The 25,491-nt window shown below is 43.5% G+C and overlaps 2 protein-coding genes across 8 annotated transcripts in view; one reads left to right on the top strand and one right to left on the bottom strand.

The window, feature by feature from the left end:
- Window positions 1-12,327, top strand: part of BIRC7 (baculoviral IAP repeat containing 7) — a 28,795-nt gene extending 16,468 nt beyond the window's left edge. The window contains exons 1-10 of one of the 6 annotated variants that reach the window (XM_075118697.1): window positions 335-496; window positions 582-665; window positions 2,621-3,149; window positions 6,669-6,768; window positions 7,848-7,929; window positions 8,034-8,079; window positions 9,243-9,455; window positions 10,462-10,533; window positions 10,983-11,193; window positions 11,906-12,327. In XM_075118697.1, coding sequence (XP_074974798.1) covers window positions 2,630-3,149; window positions 6,669-6,768; window positions 7,848-7,929; window positions 8,034-8,079; window positions 9,243-9,455; window positions 10,462-10,533; window positions 10,983-11,185 — 1,236 coding nt within the window. In that variant the 5' untranslated portion in view covers window positions 335-496; window positions 582-665; window positions 2,621-2,629 and the 3' untranslated portion in view covers window positions 11,186-11,193; window positions 11,906-12,327. Of the gene's footprint in view, window positions 1-334; window positions 497-581; window positions 666-2,620; window positions 3,150-6,668; window positions 6,769-7,847; window positions 7,930-8,033; window positions 8,080-9,242; window positions 9,456-10,461; window positions 10,534-10,982; window positions 11,194-11,905 lie in introns of those variants that run through there. The other 5 variants (XM_048819889.2, XM_048819887.2, XM_048819888.2 and 2 more) reach the window with 5 other exon arrangements.
- A 2,184-nt stretch (window positions 12,328-14,511) lies between these two features.
- Window positions 14,512-25,491, bottom strand: part of NKAIN4 (sodium/potassium transporting ATPase interacting 4) — an 81,517-nt gene continuing 70,537 nt past the window's right edge. The window contains exons 5-7 of one of the 2 annotated variants that reach the window (XM_048820285.2): window positions 24,678-24,738; window positions 20,821-20,905; window positions 14,512-15,472 (exon numbers count right to left, since the gene is read on the bottom strand). In XM_048820285.2, the coding sequence (XP_048676242.2) occupies window positions 15,463-15,472; window positions 20,821-20,905; window positions 24,678-24,738 (156 nt within the window). In that variant the 3' untranslated portion in view covers window positions 14,512-15,462. The remainder of the gene's footprint in view (window positions 15,473-20,820; window positions 20,906-24,677; window positions 24,739-25,491) is intronic. The other variant, XM_048820287.2, reaches the window with a different exon arrangement.

Below are 25,491 nucleotides of genomic sequence, written 5' to 3'. Positions count from 1 at the left end.
CCTTAGCTTTTAATGGTCTAGTGTTGAGTAAGTACTTGAGGAAGATGATGTAGGGGGCTTAATCTATGTTTCTGATGCCCCAGGAAGGTGTGTATGGGGTGGTGGAAACATTGGTTTTCACTTCTGTGACTTCTTGCAATCTCAGTCTGGTCTTGGGGAATTCAGCTGCTATGAAGGCTCCTGTCTAAAGGGTCCCTGGCAGGACCAATACATTATTTCAACATAGGCAAAAAAATGGGGGCTCCCTTGGGGGAGGGATGGAGGAAGGGGTGGGTGGCTATGATTTATGACCAGGTAGGCATGAACTGGATGTTATCTCTTACTCGTCCTAGTTTAAAACCAACTCAACCCCACCTTCCCCCAAGAAAACCACTCCAGCATACTAACTGCCTGCTACTTCCCCAGAAGTCTAGCTCTACTATTGAGTCTTGGATGAGGTAACCCACCTCTTTTTCCCCTGCCCCAACTGGGTAAACTTGTTCCAGTGTATGGTTAGGTAAGTGACAATCACTGGTGATGGCTCCCTGCAGAGAATAATGCCTGCTACAGTTTGACATTAACTATGACTTTTGCTTTGACAGAGCCCAGGACTGAAATAGTGCTGGAGTTGCAGAGCTGCCCCACACAAGAAAGACTCTCTGCAGCTCTTCTGAGAGTGAAATCTGGTATGTAGGTTAAAGCTGCCTCCAGGTACCTTTAACTTTGCTGCTCTGCAAATCCCCTAAGTCTCACTGACTCTAGCAGTTTTATATGGATTTCTTTTACACCAGTGACCCTGTTCTCAAGCAATTGCTTCAGTGTGTTAAGCACAAACACACTTTGTTTTTAGCATGGGCATTCAGGGCCTTTTTCTCCACCACTTTGGTTTGTCCAGCGATGGCTATGGAAGGAAATTCTAGCTGTCCTGCTAATAATGTTTTGGGTTTTTTCTGCCTCTGTGGGAGAGAGGTGCAGGTGAGCAGGCTCCATTGAGCAGCTGGGGCTGTCTGTCAGTGAGTGCCCATGAAATACTGGTCTCAGTAATGGCGATCTCAGTCTGTCACTCATGGGACATGTATTTCACAGGCAATGCCAGAGCAAGCTTCTCCACACAAACCCACCAATGTACTGCAACTCTCTTCTGGAGGGATTTTTACTAGGTAGCTAGGACTCCATGTCACCTCTGTCACTGGCCTCTCCGTGAACAAGGTACTAATAGTAAAGAATGGGCCTACAATGTGCTAGGCTCTGTACAGGCTTCCAAAGGCTAAGGGAAAGGGGTATACCATGCAGTAAAGTGGGCAAGGTAACGATTGGCCGCATCTTGATAGTAAATGTCTTTAGAATGCTATGACTCTTGTTAAATAATATCTCTCTTTATTTTAGCTTGTTAAGATATGGGTGCCTGTGCACTGTATTGAGAACAGTCCGCTTATACCATAAAAGTCCATTAATCGCCAACAGATGGTCAATACTGACTTGTCCCGAACTGAGCTAGTGACCTAGACTTGGCCTGGGTTTTCTTAGGTGCATTTATATTAAAAGAGGCTCTATCAATGACTGCTGTTTGCCAAGTATATGGAGTCTCCTACTCCTGAGTAATTCATTTTCCTTTAGTGGAATCACTCCTGATTCTCACCTGTGTGAGTGAGAGAAGATTGAGGCCCAGAGCCTCTTTGCGTCTACTTTTGCTGGCAACACAGAAGTGGTGGTAGCCTTGCAGAATGGCTCACAGATGTCAGGGGAGGAGGGGGGAGTTTGAGTTTCAGTTTGAGGAGGGGGGAGGCTTGGATAATCAAGTAATATTATTTTCTTTAATTTCAGCCTTCCTTTTGATATAGGACTAGTGAAGGCAGCAAACCACTACCACCATTAACTGTGACTTAAGGAAACCAATAGGAACATGAGCCTCAATGTTTTTGGGCTCCTTCTGTAGTGATTCTGCTGCAGTGGTGAGGTGTACTGTGAAATAGGATGGGTAGGAGTGATCAGTCACAAGCTGCCATGCTAAATGTATACACAGCATGAAAAGAGAAGCCTGCTAATTGAATATGCGACCTGTGTAACTGGAGGCTGGTTTGGTTATAAAAGGGATAACATGAGGAAACGTTTGCTTGGGTCTTGGCTACTCTGTGTAGGCTTCTGGCTTGTTGAACATTGTGTCTCTAGAAAAGCAAACCAAGGAATTACATCCTTTTTATACTTTTGTTAAAGGCTAGAGAGGTGACTGAGTGTTCGCTGTTCAGGTCAGAGACTGAAAGCTGGGGTGACTTTATCCAAGTGCATTGAATAGGCCTGGCCTTGTTTTTGCTTTTCCTGCAAACTACTTCAGCTTCCCTGTGACTTGAGAGACTGGAAGGGGGAAACTGCTGGTCTCTTCCCTCCAGACATTAGTGGGGATCGAGGGAAAGGGGCCAGGAAAAAGCAGCATCAGGGCATAGACCATCTGGAGCTCTGGTTTGGCTGCAATTCAGGAACATGCTTGGCTTTGTTGAGACCACGAGCTTTCTAGAACATGTAGCAGGATGAACTGTGGGGATTGTGAATGCAGACCAGCAGTCTGAGTGTTGCCTGACATCAGGAATACAGCTGGTCACTGAGGAATTGTCTTATATATATAAATTTTTTTTTCCCCTCTCAGTGCTGGGACATGGAGGACAGCTTTCCCCCAGAGGAGATCAGGTCTGGGCCAAGGCATTTTCAGCTGTCTAAGACCAGCATGCGGAGCGAGGAGAAGAGACTGAGGACTTTCCGGCAGTGGCCAGAGAGCTCACCTGTTTCTGCCACAGACCTGGCTAAGGCTGGCTTTTTCTTCTTGGGTCCTGGTGACCGTGTGCAGTGCTTCTGCTGTGGTGGTATCTTGAGGAGCTGGGAGGCTGAGGATCAACCCATGCGAGAGCACCAAAAATTTTTTCCTACCTGTAAATTCATCTGTGGTGAAGATGTTGGCAACCAGCGGATGCTCCCCTTTCTGGAGATCTTAGACTATGTGGATGGGCAGATCCTCAGCCTCCTACAGAGGATGGATGTGGAAGAGACGGCCTTACCCAGTCAACCAGAATACCCGGAGATGGAAACCGAGGCGATGCGACTAGCCACTTTCCAGAGCTGGCCACCATACACAGAGCTGTATCCTGAGCAATTGGCCAGAGCAGGGTTCTTCTATACAGGTAGGCTTGGCAGGATGAGAGCTTTATCGGTAAATGTCGATACATGTAAATTCCACTGCACATGCATAAACTGATAAATATTTCCATTGATAACAATTTACCAAGAGGCAAATAGTTGCTTGAGACTTATTAGTGTGATTTTTAAGGCTATTTTACTCTGTATTTTGACCTGTGAAGTTGACAACTTGCATTTTAACAGTTATGAAGCTTTAACAGTTTTGAATCTCAACATCTACTGTATTTAAATAATTCTGACCCTGACACGCGCCCCATGATATCCCTCTCGGTGAAAAATTAAATCAGCAGTTTTCAACTTTCTGAGCTGAGCCCCTCATTTGAGTTAAAATGTTTGGTTGGGCCCCCCTGAACCCAGGCAAAAATAGCACAATACCTGCCTTCCCCCCACTCTGGTTTACAGGGTGGGGGAAGGTGTGTGTAATGGTGTCTGGGGGTGGAGCCAGTGCTGGGTATGGAGGCTGCTGGGAGCAGAAATTGGCACGGCTGCTGTGCATGTTGACACTGATCCACAGGCTAGGTGGCCCGCTGAGGTGAGTCAGGGGCTGGAAGTGGTGCACCCTCCCTGAGCCCTGCCATGCAGGGCTGGCGTCACTGCTAGTCTTCCCCCCCTTTGTGCCCTCCTAGGAGGGCACACCCCACAGTTTGAAAACCTCTGATTTAAATTAACAACAATTAAAGCTTATAAATAAGCATATTAGCCATCAAAATTATTTAATTCTGCCAAGGCTATATACAGGTACATACAGTAGGGAAAGCCTCCCTCTGTGTGCAACTGTAGAGCTGTATGGTGTTTCCTGTTAGACAAGCTCTATTTAGGGCAGTTTTTTTATACTGCACCCATATACTGTGGTATGTAAGCAGCGGGGGTTGGTGCCAGCCACACCATGAAGCCCTCTCCAGTAGAGCCCCAACTTGACTCTCCTCTTCTAGGTGTGAGGGGCCACAGAGTTCTCCTTAACTGGACCATCCTGAACAGCAGAGAGATGGGATTCAAACACAGCTTAGCCCCTGCACAACGTTCTCACAGTACTGGGACAGAGTTAAGGTCTATACTGCAAATGCAGCCACCGTGGGGAACCGAGTTAGAGCACACCCCTTTCTTACTAGACCTGTAAGGTTCAAACTCCATCGTTAGGTAATTTGGCTTTGGGGCTTTCCAGTTGCATTTACACTTTATTTTTATTGTAGCAGCCTCAGTTGGGATTAGGAGTCTCCTTCTTCTTCTTCATAATGTGGTTCTGTGTAGGAGCCCTGGGCATGGACCCAGGACCCATTGTGCTGGGTGCAGTGTAAACATAGATCAAAAAGACTTTCTTCTCCACTGTTGGGTCAGATTTGGGACAAACCTGTGATGGGAAGTCTCTGCTCTGAGGAGCTTATTTTAAGTTTTAAGAGCAGGAGCAACAAGGGATGTGACAGACAAATGAGGATAATGGCAACAGTCGGCAAGTCTACAGTCATGTAATGTGCCCCATTTGTACCACACTCCTTAGTATAGCACTTGGCTAAATGTAAAGTCTAACATGAGTTATGACATTCAAACAGTTCAAGTGGAAGCGGAGTAGAATGTTATATGGAGGGGACAGCGTGGAGTTATTTTATATTTATTCCTTAAAAAGAGAGACCCTCACCTGTCTGTAGATGTCCCCTTTTCAGAAGCTGTTTTGGGCTCTGTGGATCCCAGCTAATTTCAAAGTCTCTCTTAGGCTCTGTCTAGCTTGCTAACTGCCTGTAATTCTGGGACATGAACAGAAATTTAATGAGTTTGGGGCTGTTCATCTGAAGAATCACTTTGAAAAAGTCTAAATTTTTAACTCTAGGTAATGCTAAAATTTTAAATCTTTATTGTCTTTGAATGCTATTCCTGTCTTGGTCTGAAAACTCCCATGCATGGGGCATCACCAATGTAAGGACTCGGGCTTTTCTGGCAGAAGTGTTTGTGCGGCAGGAGCTCAATCTGTTCATAACATTCACAAACTGTAGCCGCACATGCCTACGGAGACAGTGTCAAACTGTCACAGAACAAACCAAGGAATTTTAATCTAATCTCGCTACACATGCAAGCACTGCATTTTCATCTCTGTGCTTCCCACAACCTGTATTTAACCTATAGTTCTGTCAGGGTTGACCCAGTGAGCTGCTGTTCTGATTTATAGCACTGATAAAATCCCTCTGTAGAACTAAAATTCTTAATGTAGCACTAGACACGTTATTCCCTTCTCTAGTCTAACTACATGTGCAAAATTTCTGGCTTGCTATATATTAATTACACATGAATACTAACATAGCCTAAATGACTCTCCTTGAATTCCTTGAAGGCTTTGCAGTGTACTTCACAATAAATGGTGTGAGGAGGTACCTCTTGTTACTAGTCCTGAACTGAGCAACCAGATGTGAAATCTCCACTGTGTACTAGCTCATAGCTTTTTCTGGAATTATAGTTATGTATGCTTTAGAGCCAAACACTACTGACAAAAGAACAACCAGCTCAGGAAAACAGAATACACCAGAAGGCAGAGGTTGTAGTTGGAACCCTTTGTCAGATTTGTTTTGAAATTTATTTTCTACCTGCAGACCAGCTGTTTGAAAACATAATACTGAGACTTACTGATAATGGGGATCCATTGGGAAACAAGCCAACAACATGGCAAACCCAGAGGTCACTTGACTGGCAATGCTCTGGAATAGCCCAGTCTGTCTGATCCACATAGTTCCCTTGTTTTAGAGCATTCAAGGATGTCTGAATGCCCAGTGATTTGGAACAGCTGTACTGACTCTCTTTAAAGAGTTCAGCTTATGACTGGAAGGCCTATCCACTCCCAGAAATTCTCTTTTCAGTGGGACCCAGGTATAACTTGCTGAGTGGGAAGGTGTAACTTTATATATAGCTTTATTCAAAATCCTGCCCTGTAGCAGGCATGCTGATATTGTTAAACCCAATGAATCTCTTGCCCAGTTTCCTCCCTGGGCTGGATGGCTTGGGATCTTTATAATGAGGACTCCTATTACTAGGGGGAGTGGTGTAAACCAATTTCATGGACCCCCTAGTTGGCGGTCTTCATGGGGGGAGCAGTTTGCTGGCTGAAGAAACAGGAGGGGGCGGCTGTGTGCAGTGGGAGTGGACATATAAAATACACTTGGGATACAGGAGTCCACAAAGGGGATGTACAGAGAATCCATGAAGCTTCCATCCAAAATGTTCATTGACCCAACACTGGAATCCTAATAATTGATTGGTGCAACTTAGGCAAGCCAGCTAGAACTCAAATTTTGAACCAGTGCTCTAACTTGACTCCCTGTCTCTGAACAGGGGCAAGATGCAGAAGTAGTGAGCCAGAGTCATGGGACAGTTGTGATGTGTGGTCTGAGCCTGTTATGGTAACAATTAAACATATTGTAACTCTTCCAGCTCTCCTGGTAACAACATCAAATTGCCCGTGGGTTAGTGTAACTATCTGCTCATGTACCTGACATCAGCTCTTCTCTTAATGCTGCTTTCAGGTCAAGGTGACACTGTGAGGTGTTTTTACTGTGATGGCAGCTTGAGGAACTGGGAGCTTGGAGATGACCCCTGGAGGGAACATGCCAAATGGTTTCCAAGGTAATTCATGGAATACTAATGCTTGTTGGGGTTGAACTACAAATCATTAGTCAGTTTTATACTGAATGGACCTTGCTCCACAGTCAAACCTCATGCCCCAGGTGAGATTTAACTAGATTATTAGTATGTAGAGCTGTCAATCTCTGTCATCTGTTCAAATCCAGCCAGGTCAATTATGAACAAATAGTGCTACCAGCTGATAAGCTGACATGAAATGAAGCCGGTGGCTTTTGTCCTATTTGCACTATTAAAAACGTATCCTGGAACAGCTTGTGGTCAAAGCAGGAACTTAACTGTGTGTCAGTCTCTTGGTAGTTCCTGAGAACTACCCTGGAAGCTCCCATCCTAACTGGCTGCATTGTTTCTGTTACAGTCTTTTCTGTCCCTCATTCAGGGGTCATGATGATCGCTGTACACTTCTATCATTGTAGCTCCTAAAGGCCATGACAAAGTGGAGAGCCGTTGGGTTAGGCATTGTACAAATCTACACAACATGAGTCTGCAAATCTAACGCTTTTTCAATCAAAACCACACACTGGAACTTAGCCTGAGCTGCAGAGTTCAGACCTCTACTTCTATAGAGTTTATGGACAGTGATCTGTGGGTCAATCTCTATTATCACTGCTTCATGGTAACTTTAATACTGCCTTTGTCTCTTCCTGGCATCAGAGCAGCCCTTGTATTCCACTTGTATTGGCCTTTACGTGTAAATGGCAGGATGTCGTACGCCTAGTCCTGGTGTGGTGGCTCTTACAGGTGGGGCCACAGAGCCATTTTCCCCATGATCCAGTCTGGCTGAAAGGCTCCATTGCAAAAGCCAATCACACAGGCCTGAAAATGAAGTCTGACCTATTCTGGGGAGATCAGGAGCTTTAAACCACCATTCTTCCTGCTTGAACAGGAAGATATTTTTACAGCAGGGAGGGCCTGTCCACTGTGGCAAGGATGACATTTGTGCTTTGTACATTGAGATATTGCTATATACTCCCTGTTTCATTAGGTAGCTTAGTACCACCCTCATGATGAATTTCAGACAAGGTCTGCTGTCCTTCACTGGATATTTGCCTTTTTCTCCACAGGTGTGAGTTTTTGCTGCAGTCAAGGGGCAGAGACTTTGTTAGCAGCGTTCAGGACTCTGACTTCAACACTCCGGTAGCTCCAGTGAGTTTTAAATGGGGTTGTAGGGGGTTTTTTGTGCCGTGGAGGGGAAAACGTTTGAGGAGACACTTCCCTTCTGTGACTGTTTTGTCTTGTGGTGTTTTCAGGGAGGCTTCTGGCAACAGGCTGAACAAGATCCCCCTGCACCCCAAGGTTTGTGTGGAAAAGCATATTGTCTTCTCTTTTTGATGAAAGAGCTGCAGATCTATTACTCTGGCTTCTGCATATTCTAGAGTTTGCAGGTGGAATCTTTCTGAGAGGCTTGCATTTTTGTGTGAAATGGCTTCCAGAATTATTACTAAGAAACTTCCTCTGGGATCTGAAACCAAGGTGACCTCTGCTGTTGAAAGTGCCTGCCCAAAGCTTGCTTCCCTCCCCCCCTCCCCCCAACAATGCAGATTCAGGTTGGTGAAAACATGTAGCAAACTTGTGTTGAATTTACCAGATTGTCTTTTTGACACTATTAAATGAAAAGTTTCATTTTTTTATTCAAATGACTTTCCAATTATTTAAACTGATTACCTTTCATTTCCTACAAAATGTTTCCTCTCACCCCAAATTATTTTTATTTAAACTTTTTCAGAATGGCCAGTGAACTAAAATCAGTTAAGTCTAGTTTCTTGAGCGACTGATTCGTGCGGACCAAAGACACGTGGTCAGCATTCAGACTCTTGGGTACTCACCGCAATTCCTGTAGGCTCCTCCATGGCTAGTGATGATATTGCCTGTGTCCTCAGAACCCACAATCAAGGGAGGGGGAGGAACCACTTTTTGTTCCTTACCACTACCAGTTGGTATATGTTGTGAAGCATGCAGGTTAATATCCCTTCTATGCTTTGCTTTAAATTCTGTTTAATGGAACTTTGCGTGAAAGTTCTGCCTCTGAGCACCTCAGATGCTTAGGGTAAAATCCTCACTTCACTGAAGTTAATTGCAATTCTCCCATTGACTTCAGCAGGGCCAGGATTTCACCCTTTATTCCAGGGCCATTTGAGTCCCTGCAGTACTAGATTGTAGCATTCTAATGGCCATAGACCAATATTTGTTTTAAATCTATTACTATGATGGAATATGGCATGACCTACAGTATTCATTTAAATTTCATAAATGGCCTCATGAAATGTGGAACTACATCTTGCCTATCTAACTCTCTAATATCCAATTGGCTGTTGGATAGTTAGAATATTCTACACCAAGAAAGAGAACTCAATTAGATTGGAGTCCCTAGCCATATCCTGCGACATATGGAGTTGGCTACTTTGTAGCCTGTTAAGCTCCCCCTCTTTTGTAAAGTGTCTCCTCCCTGTGCTTTACAGATTCTGAGGGGAATCGGGAATTGTCATCTCCTCCTGTGGATCAGTCTTCCATAGTGCAGGATGTCCTGCAGATGGGCTTTGACCACAGCTTGGTGATGAGCTTGGTGCAGAGTAGACACCTGCTGACTGGCACCTGCTACTTATCTGTGTCCGAACTGGTCTTGGATCTGCTTCAGGTAGATGGGGAAGAAAGCAGCAGTGCAGAAGAAAGAGGTATGACAGTTCAGCCTCTTAAACCTCACTGATCAATCTAATCCCATCCCACCACCTCCTCTGATGGTCACTGAAGTTTTTGCATTTCAGTGAAGCTATCTCTTGGGTCTACACTGTTTCTTCCTAGACTAGAATGAAATGTAATCATGCTTCCCTTAGCTTCATAGCCCTGTGGTACTGAGAAAAACGGTTCAGTTGTAGAGGGGCCTGCAGAGTCTACAGTTGTCGGAACATCTGTTAAATTAGCGGTCTCCCAGCAACCTGGCGTATAGCTGCTTTTCAATAATTCTCTCGTACCAGAGCTTTTAAAGCAAGACTTAGGTGTACACCCAGTGCTGACATTGCAGCAAATCCAGAAATGGATTCCCTTTGGGCCTGCTATTTAAACTGGATGATTCAAGAGGACCATTCCATCTCTGTCTGATTCGAGGAGCAGTTGACTGTAAAGGGTTGGGAGGGGGGCGAAATAATGTGCTAATAACATGACTTTTTTATGGCTTAAACTATGAGGACACAGGCAATTGTTAAAGGAAGACTTCTAGGGTTAGTACCCCCACCCTATAACTGCAGTCCTACATCGAAAAGGACAAATGCTGCTCTACATCCCTCCTTTCTGTCTCTAATATGCTACAACGCTGGCTGCAATCTTTCTGACCAAAAATAGCCCTTTATTATAAAATGGAAATTTTTCTGTTTAGAAAAAGCCCAAAATCAGAATTTTGTGTGCACTTGTTTTGGGGGATGGGACTCATGTGAGTTGGATTATCTAATTTATGGTTCATCACAAGTCTTGGTGTTGCTATGAGAATCCGAGAAGCCAGCTTTGCTGTCCGATTCCAGGCTGAGCATGCAGGGTTAGCAGCCTCCTAAAGAGAACCATTTTCATTTAGCAACACTGCACACTTGAACTGAAATACCAGCAAGGACCCTACTTTGTTTTTTTTAAAACCCTTTTTAGCATGGGAGGATTAATGCCATCTTCCTTCATTCCTTCGGATTTCTACAGAGCGTGCGGAGAGGGAGACAGGTGTGCCAGGACAAAGACGAGACGCACAGGCCGAGTGCTCAAAAGAATCAGGTGAGGTAACAAAATCTGCCTGGGCTGGACCACAACAGTCTCTACAGCAGGAAATACTAAGGCTTGTTACCTCCCATGTAAGAGTTAAACTGCAAAATAGTTTCCTCTTATTATTCAGAATGTGGTAGCACCTCCAGACCCCATTCAGGGAATAGGGCCTATTGTGTTAGGCAAGATTAAAACACCCAAAAGAGTGCTTACCATGGATTACCCATACATCACCGTTCACTAATTTTATCCTCTCTTCCCCACTGTTCAAATCTCAAACCCACCATGTGGACAGACCTCTGAGCGGCCCAGGACTGGAATAGCAGGGGTTTGTCCTGCCATTGTCATGGTCACGATCTTAAACAAAACGAGGAGGGAAAACTAAGGTTCTTGAACTATGGAACGGAAAGATCCTTTCAAAAAAATTCAGATAGCACTGCTCTGTGTGTCTCTCTCTTCAGCAGAACTTCCACTGAGTACAGAGGAGCAGTTGCGACGGTTGCAGGAGGAGAGGATGTGCAAAGTGTGCATGGACAAAGATGTGTCCGTTGTCTTTGTTCCTTGTGGCCACTTGGTGGTGTGTGTGGAGTGTGCCCCCAGCCTGAGACGGTGCCCCATCTGCAGAGCGGTCATCCGGGGAAGTGTGAGGACTTTCATGTCCTGAACCATGAGGTGAGTAAGTGGGAACATGGGGGAGGACAGGCACTGGGTGGGTTTTATAGATGCATTTTGTTCAAATACCTTGTGTATAGTTCAGCTGGATTGCAAAGGTCTTGCTTGTGCTTTGTAAAAGCAATGTAGTTGGTCTGAATTTAGACATCTACTTTGTGCCCCAGCTAACAACCACACTTCCTTCGAGACTTGCCACTGAGCTGTAGCCCTCTGATCTTGCAGGAGAACCTGAGCTTCAAAAGGGGATGGAGGAGAGTGTCTGTCTGTCTCCTCTAAACTTAGAAGGCTTTTATTTTTTGGAAAGGGGAAATTCTCCTGCTTCATCGCTGTTAACAAGGATGGGAATCCCTGCTTTGTGAAAAGAGCACTGGATTCCCTCAACAATCTGAGGCCTTGCATTTTTTCCACTGAGTAGCTGTGTTTGGGGATTGGAAAGCTGGCTATAAACACTGTTCTGGCATAAATCCTACAAAGCTACAAAGAATCTAATCTTTGTTTAGAACTTGATTTGTCATATAACTTGTCTCAGATGTATCTAGCAGCAGTGATGCTATAAATAAGCTCAGGGCTCCACTGAAGAAGCACCGTTCTATTCAGAACATGTCTTCATCAACTGCACAGAGAAAGGGGAAGGATTAGAGAAGTTAAATTGTGTAAATGAGGAGTTCCTCACAGAACTTGAATTCTGTGACAACTCCTTCTGTCTTTGCAGAATCTCCAGTCTCTGACCTCCACTGAGGGCAGCCCCTTTTCCAACGCAGAAGGTGCTGCACGAGGATATCTCACTAGAAATGATGTCACTAGCAGTCTGGGTTACTGAACAACCTCCCAGAAGTGTCCTGCAGAGCTTCTTCCATGCCTGTCAGGAAACATCCTTTTGCTGGAAGATGACCATGGAAAAGTTCATTCCTAAATTTTTCCATTTACAGGATGAGTGGTAACTTCTTTTAGTTTAAAATCTGATGATTCTTGTCTGGAATTGTGATTTTATTTTTTAAGATATTGTTAGATCTTGGAGCAGATAAAGGAAAGTTTGCCTGCAGAGTAATTTATTCATGGGTTTGAAAAAATGATTTGCTAAGTCTGTAGATTTATACTTCACATTTTGGAATAAAAGCATCTTCTGTTACCTTTTTTGATTGGTCTCTCATGTAGTCTGGCCTATAAAATGCTTTAGTACAACATTCCATCAAGGCTGGGATCTGAGGGCTTGCCTGCTGCATCAGATTGTAGGGTTACTTAGTCTGCTAGACCATATCCTCCAATACCAGATTGTTGTGGGGGAATGGAGTGGTGTCCCTAGCTACCTTTCAGAGTAGCTCCCAAAACAGAGCTCTTCCCCTGTCTGGGGCGTTAACCAGCCTCCAGCAAAACATCCTGCCTCTTCTAAGGTGTAAGCAGGACCACACTACTTTGTATCACTGAAGTCAAGCCTTTCTCTTCCTTTTATGTATATCAGCTGAGACTGAGAACTTCTCCCCAGTCACTGAAAGCCTGTCTGGTTCCATGCTCCTACACACCTAACAGGACTAGGTGACCCCAGTTAAGCTGTCTGGAGCCTTCCCAGAGCCCAGATGGAGGACATGCTCCATCACGCTCCGCCTGCAGAGGAAGGGGATATTATTCCACATAGTGCTATGTAGAGGCAAGAGGAATTGATATTTGAATAGCTAAAACCTTTCCCTGGAAGCTAATCAGTGGAGATGGGTGGAGTGTTTATAGATTTCTGCACTACCATAGAACAGAAGTGAACTTTTTGTACTTACAAGGTTGTTTGCATCCATTACAAACCCATAATGGCTCTAATACTCATTCATAATTAATCTGGGGGTTGTTCCTAGTTTTAATAGTTGTATTAATCTGAAAAGGAATATTTAAACCTCAAAACAGACTTAAAAGGCTGTTCAAGAGTAAGAACCAGCTTCAATTCAGAACTTGGCTCACTTTATTGTATTAGCAGGAGGATCACAGTGGTTTTAATGATGGGTATAATCAGGATACAAACTGAGATCCTGAAAGAAATCTTACTTGTAAAGTTAATCCAGTGTGGGCCATTTCTTTCAGCTGTGAAAAGCTACTACCTGGATTCATGCATTGTTCACACTGGTGTATGTCCCTTTACAACACCATGCAAAACATATAATTTTAGTCTGTTAAATTATGCTTTTAGCCAGCAGAGGGCACCATTAACCTGACTATAACAGGGACCATAGGCTTGAAACCTTCAACTGCTCTTCATTCCAATAACACACCAGACATCAATGAAATATAGTTTCTTGTGTTAGCAAGACAGAGTATTGCATGGGCATACAATGATTCGAATTAGTGCACCCGAAACTGGAAGTGATTTTGTGCTAATGATAGAAATCGATGGAAGAAAAAGGAGGTTATAAGGTGTAAAATTAAGTCCCTAGTAGCTTGTCCTGACCTATCTCCGGAGCATCTGCCCCATTTCAGCTCCCTTTGTTCATAGAATCTGATCTTGCACTGAGTGGGATGAGGAAGGTCCTCCAGGCCATCCTTAATTCCAGGGCCACTATTGCCATGGATTTAAAAGGTGGCACCTACTCAGTCTAGTATTTAGCTATCCAGTAGAATTTAAAGTTAGGTCTACACAGCAGCTGGGAGGGAGCAGCCCAGCCCAGGTCGAGGGACTCGCCCTAGTAGGGCTCAAGCTCTATTGCAAAACGTAGCAGTGCGGGCATTCCAGCTCCATCAGATAGGCAGCCTAGCCCCTCGAGGTCAGATGTAGGGGGGCAGGCGGGCTGAAGAGCCTGAGCTGCCACCTGAGCCACAACATCCACACTGCTACTTTTAGGGTTGCAACGCAAGTCTGTCTTCCTGGCATGGGACATTGCCTGCCAGCTGCAGTGTAGAGACACCCTAGGTGGGGGTTAGCAGAGACTCACTGTACGCTGTTAGCACTCATCCTCCTATCCACACCACACCTGCAGCATGCTTGCTTTGCAGGTCCACCCTAACTCTATCTTCTTTCATGGACATTAACAGGGAACACTCTAATTCAGTGAAATAGAAACGAGGAACTCTCCCTTGTGCCAAATGTGGCTTCACTTGTTTAACGGCTCTTGACACTCATTTTTCCTCTTTGTACAAAAAAGCAGATTGTCTTGCTGAACTGATCTAAAATAATGAGCAATATAATTGCACTTGGGTCTATAATAGTGAGACAAGCTGATGGCTCAGGTTGTGACCACGGTAGTAGAGGACTACTTTGCTCCACAGTAGGGTTCCTTCTCAGGCCTTGATCCTTACACAGTTAGGAGAGGCAACTGCTTTAAAAAACAAACAAAAAACCTGTTCCAGTAGACGGTTATTGTATTTATTTTTAATTACTGTGGCCAATGATGCAATTTAATTACAGTGATGTGTATCCCCTCTATCTTTCTCCCACCCCCTTAAAATAAAATTCTTCTTCTCCACAAATTCCCACATGGACCTATTGGCTCAGACCGCTCCTGGAGTAAATCTGACTGCCTTGTGGGTCTGTACGAGAGGTCTCTAATGCATGAAGAATTTGGCCTTTGCCTCTGCCTACAGCAGGAGCAGCAGTGTAAGTTTAGTGTACACAGACACAGTTGCTGTAAACTACAATGTGCACTGGTGTGGCTCACCTAGGCTTGAAATTGGGCTAAGATGTACCAGGAGCAAATCATGGCTTTGTTCGTCTACAATTAGGACTTTTTCACCAACATAGCTGCCCTGGTGGCTGAAATTGGGCCACCCACACTTCCCATGTGGACAAATCCTTCGGTTATAAAGAGTGGTGAATTCTCAGTAAATGCAAATAGCCTCCTCCCTGTCCCCCAGAGGTAGGGAGGGATGAGATTGTGTTGGGGGCTTTGTCCATTTAAAAAAAAAAAAAAAAAGTAAACTACAAAACTGTTGAAGCCTGAACCACCGGGATTGGCAGGACTTTATTCTTTATAGATCCATGGTGGAAGGAAGAAGTTCCCAGCTGTTCAACTCTGATGCTCAAGAGATAGTGAAGGGTTCCCCTTGGATGTGTTCATCTCAGCCAAGCCTGTCCCATCCATGGACTAACAGTTCATCAGGACACTCACAAACTGAAAACAAACCTAGAGGTCATTCATCAATGTACATTCATTGTGTAAAAAAACTGACATGGAATGGATTTCATTATCCTAGCTTTTCTTCTGCCACAGATCCAGACCAAGGATGGCTTCATTTCTTGCAGCGCCTTTGTTTGCTGGGTGCAAGAGGTTTATCAAGCTTGTGGATCTTCCTCACTTATGCAGGCCTGTGGGGGAGGGGGAAATCTATCAACTCAGAAGGCAAAGGTGAAATTTTCTGCATACGACAGTTTAAACAGTATTGAATCAGTAAGCACAAAAGAACTTTTGTTCTCCAGTAGTGCACCCCATATACATATGCGTTCTGCAGGACAGTTGAATGTACACTGGATGGTCTATCTATGGAACTTGCAAGCTTTGAAAATCAACTATCTCCACCACTAGGGCCAGATTTTAAGAAATACTTAGACACGTAGAGAGGCACCTAACTCCTATTGTGGGGCATTAGGCTCCTAGGCACTTTTAAAAATCCCACTCCATGCCTCTGTGCATCTTCAGGTGCCTAAATACCTTGGAAAATCTGGCCCTAGGACTTTGCATGCTCTGCTGGCAAAGCTGGAGGAATGTGAAACTTGTATTATTGCTTCCGGAGCTAGGCTCTTACAAGCTCACCTGACTATTTAATGTCATGAAATGCCCCACAATTGTGAAATGTTAAGGCTACACTGAAACAGCAAGGAAAAAAATGTGTGTGTATATATATGAGGTAGAAAATGCAATAATCAAGCCAGATGAAACCTCTGCAATTAAACTCACTGCAGAGGCAACAACCAGCAGCTGTGGTACAATGATTTAAAAAAAAACATCAATTCAACAATTCCTAACTTGATTTTTTTGAATGCTTCAAACCAGAGCTGAATATGATTGCACTCTCCCTAGATTCCAGTATGGGAAAGGGAGCTAGTCCTCTAAGAGCTGCTCACCTGATATATCCAAACCTTATATGCACTTAAATTAAAGATAGGCCTGAACCAAAGTGGCGGATCCAAATACTCCTGGCAGCACTTGTATATTTTGGGTTTTTTTTAGAAGCTGGAGCTGAGTTTGCACCTTGGGCCTATCTCTAATATAAAATGGCCTCTGAGGTTGTGAGGACTGCCTTTTTTGTGTAGCTGTGATAAGGCAGAACTGCTCGTGTGTCTATCAGGTAGCAGGTGACCTAGTACAGTGCTGCTTTAACCCAGGGAGTACACCTGCATGTTATGGGTTCTATTCCCATTAGCCATTCCTCAAATGCTACATATGGGCAGCTGCCTGTGGGGTCAGTGTTGGTGTTGCCGTGCTCAATATTAGAGAACTGTCTGAAGCACAGTGGGATTGGTCAGTGGTTACCCAGTGGGACCCAGAGATGGGTGGAGTACTCCTGTTCCTCCAGCTGTTAAAGAACAGGCTGCCTCGCTCTCAGGCAACCAGCTGCTGCTTAACAGCCACACTTACACAGCAGGGACTGCTCCACTGTGTTAGATATGAAGACGGTAACTTTTAGCAACAAAACAGGTGACACATATAGAAAAATAATGTATTTAGTTTTTTTTATGCTTCAGTAACTGTCAGTAAAACTGGGCTAGATACTCACAACTGAAACCCAAAAGCTGGTGGAAATGTGCAGTTGTAATAGAACCAGACCAAGTTTGTAGATAGGTTCTCCAGCACTTGTGAACCTCTTGTGGAAACCCAGGCCCAGTTCCAGGCCCCTGTGGGAGCAGTTTCCAATGTGAAATAAATTTGAGACAGTTTTGATCTAAAATGAGGTGCTCAAGGGCAGTTCCACTTTGAGATCTTTTCACAAACTCAAAGGATAAGGATGGTCTCTCTTGAACAAACAAAAATGGACTGGCTCTGACACAACAGGGTTGAAGTGATGGCAATGGGTCATGATGGGTCTAACATCATCACAAGAGCACTCCACGTGCTCCACCTGGCAAGAACTGTTTCAGGTTAAAGACCTTGTTGACGAGTAGTTTTAAGTACTGTAAAATGGCCCTGAGCTGGCACTCAGCATGGAGCAGCCTCTCCACATGAGCCCCAAAGAAGACAGTGTTGCAAAGAGACATGGCCTGAATTTCAGCCTTAGCTAATGAAGGATAAAACTGTTGAGCCTCCTATCCCTCATTCATGAAAGCTTATTAGGCTGGGAATGCTCTCTGACTCTGCCTGGGGAGAGGGTTGCTTTGAGTTTTCAATAACTCCTTTGTTATCCTACTCTTTAATATTTTGACCCAGATGCTCATGCACTGAAAACCCTCCAGTCCTAACATGCCTTGTATCCACATTCCTTAAAATATTAGTATTAAAGTTAACAATTAGTGCAGCCCCTTGATGGGCAAGCAGCAATTAGATTGATTAAGGGCAACTGACTTTCACAGTAAACCTTTACAATATTTTTTCCACGCTCTGTTGACTCTGTTTGTATTCAAAAGCAGTTGAATAAAAAAACACCCCCCAAAATAATCCTTACGGCCAGTGCAGATTGAAATAGAAATAATTGTAACATGCATGTATTTATAACGACTTGTTGCTGTGTATGTGTGGCAAAGTTTTTAGTTTAAAAACTAAACATATTTAAATATTGCAATTGTAAGCAACGATGCAGCATGCCAGTGGGGTTTTTAAACAGAGAACTAACAAACAGCTAGTGGTTGTAAGAGTATTCTCGGCTAATTGGAAGCCCACAATCACAATTAAAAGCAGCTCAATCTATTTATTTTATCCAAGAGAAGGTTAAGAGGTGACTTGATCAAGGTACCTACGTGGGGAAGAGATTTTATAGTTGGTGGCTCTTTAATGTAGCAAAGACATAATGAAATCCAAAGATTGGAAGTTGAAGCTAGACCAATTCAGACTAGAAGTGAGGTACAAATTTTTAATAGTGAGGGCAATTAATCATTGGAGCAAGTTACCTAGGGTCATGATGGATTCTCCATCATTTGAAGTTTTTAAATCAAGGCTTGGTGTCCTTTTTAAAAAGATACGCTATAGCTTAAAAAGACATTACGGGCTTGATGCAGAATTCAGTGGGTGAGGTTCTCTGGCCTGTGTTATGTAAGATGATCTAATGGTGCCTTCTGGCCTTAAGATGCTGTGAGAATTCAGAAGCATATTCAGTGAGGCGGGGAAGAGAGAGAAGGAGACAATAGAAAACAGGTTCAGAGAAAGAGAGCATTGGGAGGATAGGACGGTAAGTGATCCCATCAGGAAAAGGGCAGGTAAAACTGGGGTGAAGGGGGTAATCCCATTACAGTGAGAGGTTGAGATTGGGGTGATTCCATTACAGAGAGGGCTGGGGTGAGCCCATTATAGAAAGAATGGCTGACTGTGGTGAGGGTAGAGTGATTCCATCCAAAAAAGCAAACACCAGTCCAGCATGGGGCTTTGTTTCGACTGACTAGCATTGAAAAGGAATTTGGATTCTCCCAGGTAGCAATCACCAAAACATAAATAAGCTAAAAAGCATGTGCCCCTGTTGCTCAGCTGCCACTAAATGTTAATTCTGGAGGAAGGCAGAAGCATTTACTGATGTGCACCCTCCAAAGCAGGTTATGAGATACCTGAACAGTGGATAAGAAACCATTCAATTATTACAGAACTATGATAAAGATATGGCTCTCCCAGGAAAAGAACCCAATAATGAGGCCTGGGCTCCCGTTACTCCCAGATTACACGATGCTCTAGCATCAGTATATAGAAATTGTTCCTTCTTTGTGTCCAGCTCCTTCTCCCCCTCCTGCAAGGTGTGCATGGACAAGGGGTAAGAGCCCAGACTGGTAGTAAGCAGAAGTCATTACAAGCTGCTGCCTATTGTGAAATATATGGGTGCTGTCTATCCAGTGCTTGGTAGCTAACCGCACACCCCAAAGTAAACAGCACAGTAGCCCTGTGTACAGTCTCGGAGGATCATGGATTGGAAATGGAATGAAGACTGTATTACTCTTGAAGCCAAATAGGGGCTTTCTACACTAGTGGGGTTTTGTAAGGAAACTTACATTGACACTCTCCAGGCTGCTCCAGCTTGTGAAAGAAGCCAACACTGGTAAGTGAAGTCTTCCATCCACATAACTATATAACTATTTTTAAGAAAAAAGCAACCTCATCTCTTTTTGTGTGTGCAAAAGTGCAGTTTTTCTCCACTGCACCAGGTCAGTAAATCAAGGAGCTGCCCAGGAACCCTGCAGCTTCCAAAGATGCAGGAAAATCCCATCCCACAATGACAAAGTGAGAGGGAAAAAAATCGATATTTCATCTCCAGCACCATCCCTCCTCAGAAGACCACGGAGCCCCTTAGCTATGAGAAACTGAACTTCTCTTCAAAGCTCACCTGTTCTTCTGGGCTTGTACAGCGGTGACACAGGGAGCCGGAGTGTGCCTGCACATATGCATTTTAGGAGCATCTGCCCAGATCTATTTTAAGATCAATTTCCTCCTTCCAGCCCCACGTCTCCCTCGCCTTTTGTTTTTTGGGAGAACTCTGCTATAGCATTAGATTTAAAATCATCTTCCCTTAAGGGTTTCCGCACACTGCGGTGCTCTCCTGAAGAGTCCATGCAGAGAGTAACGGACATTCAATGTCTGTAGCTGTAACCACAGACGATACTAGCCTTTCAATGTAAGTATCTAATTAAGAAGCAGCTCTCAAGTGGACCGCACAATAGCTCTTGTGCAATGAAAATCAAAATGGGGATTATCAGAGGACAGGAGTTAGAATTCAGTGATGGATCTAGGGTAGGAGTGTGAGGGGGATGGTTGTGAAGTGACTTGTCTTTTGCCCGAGCTCTACTGCAAGGACTGTATGTATAAACCACTCTTTCTATGGGAAACAGAATTCCAGCAAAATGAGCTCATAAGGCCAAAGCTGTATCATCCTGCATGTAAACCAGAAAACACCCAGACATGGGGGAAATGCCCACTTTCCACTGCACAGGGTGGCTGAGAAGTGGAGAATCTACACAGGGAGACCATGCCAGCCTCTGCATGTCATGGAGCCAAGTCTTTAGGGGGTCACTCCATAGCAGAGGGCTTGTAGGAGGGGGACTGGCAAAGGCCTCGAGTGGAACTGCACAGACGTAATGAACTAAAACTCTGTGTTATGATTGGCTGGGCACAGAGCTGAAATGTAATTTTAATAGCTGGGCAAGTGCTCCCTACTTTGCCTCTATGTGTGGGGAGGGGCGGATTCTCTGCCACCCTCTCCATAACATGCACACAGTTACCTTGCACAGAGCTCTCTTACCGAAACTTAGCACGGGGGATTAGAATTTCCTCCATCATAAGAGGCCGTATTGATGCCATATTAGAAACCAAGGATGGCACACGAGCATTCACAGCTTGAGCCCAGCCACACCCTAAGGTTGAAAGAAATCGACTTCACTCCTCCCAGTGGTCTGCCCCTGCCAAGTGTCAAACCCCGACAAGGGAACACCTGCTAGAGAAATCCGCCTATTAGAGAGTAAATGGAGCAACCCTGAGCCACCAAGCTGAGAGGCACCACATGCTTCTTAGCACGGTAGCCAATACTTACAGGTACGTCTGCTTGCACAAAAGGTTGGTAGGCTTTTCATTGACATGGTAGAGAGGAAATGGATCAAATCCACCAATGAAATCAACTGAAAGAAATCAAAACCCAAATAATAATAAATAAATAAAAAACATATGGCAGGGATGGTGACAGGAAAGCTGGTGCATGGCATGACGTAACATAAAATGGTGCAAAGAACAGAAAGATGATTACCAACAGCCCTTTGTTTGGCACTTATTTATATACTTGGGACCTAATACAGACTGGAAAATTCTGCTTATAAAGACCACTCGACCTAGACCTCTTGGGAAAGGAAACCGTTCAGTGTGTGAACTCCAGCTACTGCAGAATTTTCAAACATGGGGGTAGGGAACCCCTGAGGCACCCCTCCCCACTTCAAATCATCATCACGTTGTGTCACAGCGTATCAGCCATGAGTGGAAAAGCAGACCGTGGCCATTCAGAAATGTGCTAACAGAAAGACTCTGAGTGATGGTAAGGGAGTGGATGTCTGCATGAAAGCAGGGAGCAAGCAATACTTCTGAAGATTGTCTCCCCAAGGGCGATTTGCTTGCTTTTAGGAAAACAAGACAGCGATAGCAGCAACCGGTTTATTGTAAACCATCCCAGTGCCCCTGAACTTGGTGGTTTTCAGTTTTCTTCAATCTGATTTTTTTTAAATCCATAAAAATATCTAAAATGCTTCCTTTCCCCAATGCTCAAATAATGACAATGGAACTAGTCAAGGGACTTTTTACGAAATAATTTCCCCACAGCCCACTATCAGAGTTTTCCAGATGATCTGATTAGGAGAATCTCTCAGGGTTCTTCTAAAATTAATCATATTTTTAGACTATGTGGCTCCAACAATATATTTAAAGATTAAGGTTAGGATTTTCAAAGGAACCTATGGGAGTTAAATTTCAGTGGGGCTTGGGTGTCTAACTCTCTTGGGCTTTGACAAGTCTACCTACGACATTTTGTAGATGTTCAACTTAAGAAAGATTCTCATAGAGAATGCCGGACTGGATCAGACATGCTCCACCCAGGCCAAGTATCTGATCTCCTACAGTGACTATAATACCAAGTAGCATAGGAAGTTACAGAATATTCTCTCCATAGGGAAAGTTTCTTCTTAAACCCCATCAATTAGAATGTGGTTTACGCCTTGAAGTAAGAAAGTTGATGTCCCTTCCAAACATATTTTTAAAAAATATAACTCTGGATATTCTCATTAACCATATAACCATTCAATTTTTCTTTCCTGAAGGTGGCACTTTTAAGCTTCAGTTACATATTTTTAAAGGTTGTTGGTAATTTTATTAAATATTTTGTACACACACAACCTAAAATAGAAAGAGAAGCATGAAAAACATTACAAATATGTTTAAAAATATTTAGAAATTGAACTTCCCAGCAACTATCAAAATCTTTGTTCTGACAGACAGCAGGACACTGCTGTTGTGACATTGGAATGACTAGAATATAGGTAAAATTTTCAAAAGCACATAAACAACATAGGACCCTCATCCCAATGACTTTCAATGATACTTAGGCTCTTAGGGCCAGATTTTAAAGGAATTCAGATGCCTAACTCTCAAGGATTCCAAAATACCTTTAAAAATCTGGCATCTACCTGCCTAAGTCACTTTTGAAAAATAAGATTTAGGCACTCAAGTCAGTTAGGTGCTTTTCAAAATGTTTCCTGATAACTTCAAAAATAATAATTGGCCAAGATTTTCTAAAGTGACTAGCGGTTTTGGTTGCCTCTGTTTTTGGGTGTCCAACACCAGAGATATTAAAGAGACCTGTTTTTCTGCAAATGCCTATCGCCCGCTCCCTGAAGATAAGTTTTCTCAAGTTTGGCATCTAACAACTGAGGCACCCAAAATCCTAATCACTTTATAAAATCCTGATCATAATTCACTGGTGCTACCATCCATAGATTATGGTGCATTAGCACATCTAAAACACTCTTGCCCACAATCCAGTGTTAGTGGATCCCATTGCTGTGTTTTCTCATGAAAATCACGTTAGCCCTGGCCTCCTGATTAATGTTTCTCAGCACTCATAATTACTTCATGCTGCACATCAAAGGAACATTTAAAAGAAACCACAAATGGAAGAGAAAATTAAAACGCAGCTCAAATTTGTTCAGGTCACTGGAAGGATCTAATGCTGTGACTGCAAAATATTGATGGTGTGTCATTGTTAATTATTCAAGCTGGCATTTCAGCTCTGAGCCTGAGAAACTGGGATGGAGCGGAATTTTAAAAATTCTGAAATTAGCAGCAATACGTTTCTAAATCATTCATTCTACTTGTAATGGCTTCTGGTGATGAAACCATTGTATTTAAACAATGTTTTAAAAAATAATATTAAAAGTAACATTGACTTTAAAGCCCCTTGGGCAATACATACAGATGACATTCTTGGTGAGAGAGGGGAAAAGATGATGGAGCAAACCTTGTTTTTTCATTACTTATAATACAGGCCGTTGTTAAACAGCTAGCCTAGCTCTAAGCAAGTAATCAGTAAAGGCACTGTGGTCGAGACAGCCAAGCAGGAAGCAAGAGAGAAATAGAGAGGGCAAGCCAGACTAGTAGTATATTTCATTAAACCCATTTGAAATAAACTTTCTCACTTACCTTCTAACATCTAATTCAAACCCATTATTTTTCAGCAAACACCCTTGGCAGCGAATCTTTATAGGATAAAGCTTCTCACATTAATGTAAAGGGCTAGAAGCCTCAAAGAAGTAACAGTGGTATATAAAGCCTTTGGGTCAGCTCTTCAGTTGAAGTAAATGGGTGTAGGTCCATTGACTTGAACAGAATTATGCTGACTCACACCAGCCGAGGATCTGTCCCTTAGATGCAACCCAAAGAAACATGCTTCTAAAGAGAACATCCCATACTTCTACTTAGAATCTATGGACCCAATCTTTGTGCACCTAAAATCATGGGGTTCAATGGGAGTTTTGGAAATGCAGGAAAAGGCTACATGTAGGTGGGTAAATCCAGCTGACCTTATAATCAAAGTGGCTTTCCTTTGGCTCTCTGCTTTCCTTTGGCACTGTAAAATTGAACCCTAAGTACCTAAGAGAATTGCAGATCATAGAATCATAGAATCATAGAATATCAGGGTTGGAAGGGACCCCAGAAGGTCATCTAGTCCAACCCCCTGCTCGAAGCAGGACCAATTCCCAGTTAAATCATCCCAGCCAGGGCTTTGTCAAGCCTGACCTTAGCAGAAGGAGAATTAGTTCATTCATCTTCTCTACAATCCAGGTACAGGACCACCTCTGTTTTGCAAGTTAAATGCTCAGTTCAGGTATTTGTAAATATTCTTGCCCTCTATTTTATCCTAAGCTTATATCATGAAGTGCACAGGGCATGGCCTTCTTGCTCAGTTGAACATATTGGACCTGATTCTCCATTCACTTACACCAAGTTTACACGGTTGATACTCCACAAATCTCAGTGGTATTATTCCTGATCAACACCAGTGTAAAAGGAGAATCGCTCCCTTGTTTCTGTCTCTAATACCCAAACATGATCAGTGGACAAAGCCAAACCTTTGTGCTAAAAGAATCAGAGAAGAGGACTATGGGAGTTCAAGACAGAGGAGAGGATCTCACGGTAAATTGTCCTTGTCAGGCAGATGTTGCAGTGATGCCATTTATGTGGTGAGATGGAAAGACTGATAAGAAAATGTCACCTCACTTCCCCTGACCTTCCTCTCCCTCATTCACTGGCTGATGGCCTAGAGCACTAGCTCACCGGACAACATCCTTGAGAGAGAGAGAGAGAGTTTTTTTACAAAAACGGTTGCCCAGGAATCTGTTGATGAATACTTACAGCTGTCCTCTTCTTCTGTAAAAACACTGACAACGTAACAGGCATAGACAAAGCCCACCAGCTGGAAAACAGAGAGAAGAAATCATTCAGCACTTTTACAGCCAGACTTCAGCAGTCACCACTGAAATGGTGAAACCAAGTAAAATTTGCTGTAAAGTATGCAATGCAGGAGTCAGACTATGGTGGCATATTTCTCCCTAAATTCTTGCCAAAAATCCCAGAGCAGCAGGATACTTCTGCTAACATAATCAGTACTGTAATAACATAGCAATGTTGCCATTTAAACTGTAATCACCAAGCTTCAGAGTTAACACCTGACTGAGATGAGTCATTCACACCTTATGTATACACCACTCCAAGAGCTATTGTTTCAGGTTGCCTGTTTGCAGACAGCACTGCTTGAGGTCACATTTAGAAGGTTTTATTCCCCATAAGGACTGGAAACATTTATTTTTGATGAGGATGCCTGAGAAGTACTGATACCATCTGCCAGACAGTATCCACTTCATACAACCCCTTCTACAGTAGCAGTCAAATAGACACACAGAAGAATACTGATTTCACTAGTGAACAGGATGCAAGGGGAGGAGAACTCATTAGCTAAATCATCCTGTAGACATGGTCAACCCTTTAGGGGGTAAGTTAAGAGATAACTACCTTGGTATTATCCATCAAGAGAATGGGACCAAGTTCTGTTTTGCTTTGTAGGTAGACGAGACGGACAATTAGTTTTGAAATTAACCATAAATGTGGGAATACTCTGGCTGTTTAATGTAGTGACACTGAACTTTCTTAGACTTGGAAATGGAGAAAT

This window comes from Caretta caretta, chromosome 13, assembly GCF_965140235.1.
Source record: "Caretta caretta isolate rCarCar2 chromosome 13, rCarCar1.hap1, whole genome shotgun sequence".
NCBI lineage: Eukaryota > Metazoa > Chordata > Testudines > Cheloniidae > Caretta > Caretta caretta.
The sequence above is the reverse complement of the archived record's forward strand: the minus strand, read 5'-3'. Positions and strand labels throughout refer to the sequence as shown.